The sequence below is a fragment of the Trypanosoma equiperdum genome, assembly GCF_001457755.1.
Source record: "Trypanosoma equiperdum strain OVI genome assembly, contig: ctg_452, whole genome shotgun sequence".
NCBI classification, from domain to species: domain Eukaryota; phylum Euglenozoa; class Kinetoplastea; order Trypanosomatida; family Trypanosomatidae; genus Trypanosoma; species Trypanosoma equiperdum.
In genome coordinates this window covers 4,366-7,246 of record NW_027124368.1, presented here as the reverse complement: position 1 = coordinate 7,246, position 2,881 = coordinate 4,366, and the positions used below count along the sequence as shown (strand labels likewise).

General features: G+C 46.0%; 2 protein-coding genes across 2 annotated transcripts; both read right to left on the bottom strand.

Annotated features, from left to right (window-relative positions):
- Positions 1–209: 209 nt before the first annotated feature.
- TEOVI_000191400 (methyltransferase domain containing protein, putative) lies at positions 210–1,454 on the bottom strand (the record flags this gene model as incomplete). The annotated part of the gene is made up of 1 exon (XM_067225070.1): positions 210–1,454. One exon carries the CDS (start codon positions 1,452–1,454, stop codon positions 210–212), a length of 1,245 nt encoding a protein of 414 aa, XP_067081171.1.
- Positions 1,455–1,782: 328 nt separating this feature from the next.
- On the bottom strand, positions 1,783–2,430 carry TEOVI_000191300 (Snf7, putative; the record flags this gene model as incomplete). The annotated part of the gene is made up of 1 exon (XM_067225069.1): positions 1,783–2,430. One exon carries the CDS (start codon positions 2,428–2,430, stop codon positions 1,783–1,785), a length of 648 nt encoding a protein of 215 aa, XP_067081170.1.
- Between the last annotated feature and the right edge of the window lie 451 nt (positions 2,431–2,881).

Here is a 2,881-nt window from a genome sequence, read left to right as displayed (position 1 = left end):
AATCACGAGGGGATAAATTTGTATACCTGCAGTGGCACGTGAAGATCCAAAGCCTTGTGTCAACCTCTCAATTACCCTAACACAACTTATTGACGGGCCCCTATTGGAGGAAGGAGTTGTTATATCAGATGTCCCCCTTTACAGGTTTAACAGACATGTTTAAGGTCGTAAATGAGTAAATAATCACAACTAAAACCGCACGTAACTGATTACAACTCCGAGAGTGATGATCGATAGTCTTCCAATTCATCCATCATTTTGAAAGGCCGCGCCACAATGTAATGTGTTGTACCAAAGTGTCTTTCGTCCTTTTTAATTATGGTAATTCCAGCTAGGCGAAGGTACCGCTGAATATCTCTGTTCCACCAACATCCCCACATCTTAGCATGCCGTGGTGCCCACTTGTCGAGGTAGTTGTTAACACGTGACCAGTGTCCCTTGCCGTGCTCAAGCAGAAGTAAGTGCCCGTCGGGTTTACACACTCGTGACATCTCCCTGAGTGCCCTCACTGGGTCATCATAACTGCATAACCCGAACATATCAACAACAGTGTCAAAACTATTGTCCGAGAAGGGCATTTGCTCGGCAGCATAATTTGCCACAGAGAAGGTTTGATTCTTTGCGGCACTTCCATCATGGAGAATCCTCTTTTCCCCCTCTGATTCGCGCTTTTTTAACTCAGTTAAGCCACTTTCGCTTAGAAGGGGAAGTGTAGTACCGGAGAAAGCGGATGAAAGAATGGGAGGAACCAATTCCTTGGTGCCTTGGGCACCATTTCCATCTTCCGCGGTTAAACACCCTTTCGCGAGAGTGGTCTCGGTAACACCAGTGCCACACTCCCTCAACTGTTGGGTTTCCACAGGGGGTCCTTCCATGACACTACGCCTGCCAGGCATCTCACTGGCAGCGGTATTTTCCTTATATTCATCCACAGATGTTCGCGTATCAACCTGCATTTCAACCAAATCGTAGTCTGGGTAACGATACGGTTGGTACCCATAACGCCGATAAACCTGCTCCGCTGTCGACTGGATCATCCCGGGGGAGCGATCGCATAAAACTACCTCAGTTACGGTATTCTGTTTTATTGCGGCATGATCTTCTTCGGTACTACCGTTCACCGTTGGCGGATCACTTGCGGAACTCACTACAGCGTCGTAATAAGACAGAACACCACCGCACCCAGCACCAACTTCGAGCACACGCCCCCGTAGCAGCCCTTCATCCCACAACAGTCGTCGGCGCAATCGGCTTATACCGAGGAGAAACTCTTGGCTCCGAGTTTTTTTGTCGTAGGCGCTTTCAATTGACAAAACATTATAACGTTCGATACGCTGCCTATCACTCACCGCGTAAGAAGGCGGAGGACTAAGAGCAAGTCCAACGACATACGCGGTTCCAACGAAGGTCGTTGCACATGATGTAAAAACAATGACACGGCTAAGTATTGCCATGCGATCGACCAGCTCTAATGGATGGCAAGCACAGCCAACGGAAGATGGGGGCAAATAGAGCACAACAGCCTTGACTGCAAGCACGACTACGTAGCTGGCATACGAAGCAGTTGTAAACAAAAGTCAATGACCACATGGGCTTCATTTGGATATATATTGATGGAAGGTGAAAACAAGCCCACACACCCAGAGGAGTGGGGGGGGGGCGGAGGAGGAAATGTAAAACTTGCTTTGAAGAAAAAACATTTTTCCTCAAAAATTGAAGCAAAATAGCAACGCAGCGAAAATATATATAATGCAAAATTTCCTGGAGTAGCTCTTGTGGCAACTATGCCGCCAGTCGAACACGCTCGTCGTCCTCGAGAGTTGCACGCTCACGAACCCTTTGCTCAGACGGTAGTTGTGATACCGGGACAACCATGCTCTTCAAAGAAGTTAGATCACTGACTTGACCTTCGGCAGAGCACAATTCGCTCAGAAGTTCGCTTTCATCATAGACAACAAGTTGCTGCGCTAGAATTTCGTTGATTTGCTTTGACTCTTCTACCACGTCAGCTGTACTATCCATTAACTCCAAAACATCATCCATGTTCAATATAGCGTTAAGTTTTGACAGCTCATCCTTGCCACATTTAAGGGCCTCCACTACTTCTCTTTCGATTTGAGCAAACTCCACTGTGCATATCAACCTTTCTACGTTCTCAAGCATTGAAGTAACTAATGTTATTTGTGACATCTGGGCCTTTCTTCTTTTTAAACAGTAGAGAGCCAATTCCCGTTTACCATTTCTCAGCAACTCAGCAGCTCTAACATGTTCGCCCTCCGCAGCTCGCTCATATTTCCTTATTGCGGCCATAATTTTATCACGCTGCAACTTCAGCTCCAACTGCACCCTATCAAGGGATGTTATTACAGCCCCTTGGCGTTTGGTTTGTGAGGCCGGTGGACGTACCGTGCTACTTCCGTTGTTGCCCATGAAAACTTCTCCCTCAAGTAGCACCAGAAATTAAACACAAGGATACACATGCACTTAAATTGATTGGATCAGAGAGACATCAGTAGCCGAAAAGAACGACACACAGGAAATGGAACGAACCAAACATTAAAGTCCTCGCGGTATGGGCACACACACACAAAAAAAAAACAAGCCCACTGACCACCAGAGCAAAAACCTATTTAACAGAAAAAGTAATGTTACGGCGGCACGGTGTAGAATATAGACATATTATGTGCAGAGGTAAAGAACAAAACATTTTCAACGCTCGAAAATGCAGACGCAAAAAATGAAAAACTACCGGAATACAAGGCATGTCCTCATCGTCACTGAAATGTTTGCAACAAAACCAATATTCCCTATCAGGCAATGAAAACACAACAGAACATCAAACTAGGAACTACCTCCATAGAGATCATTAGTCGGAGATGAA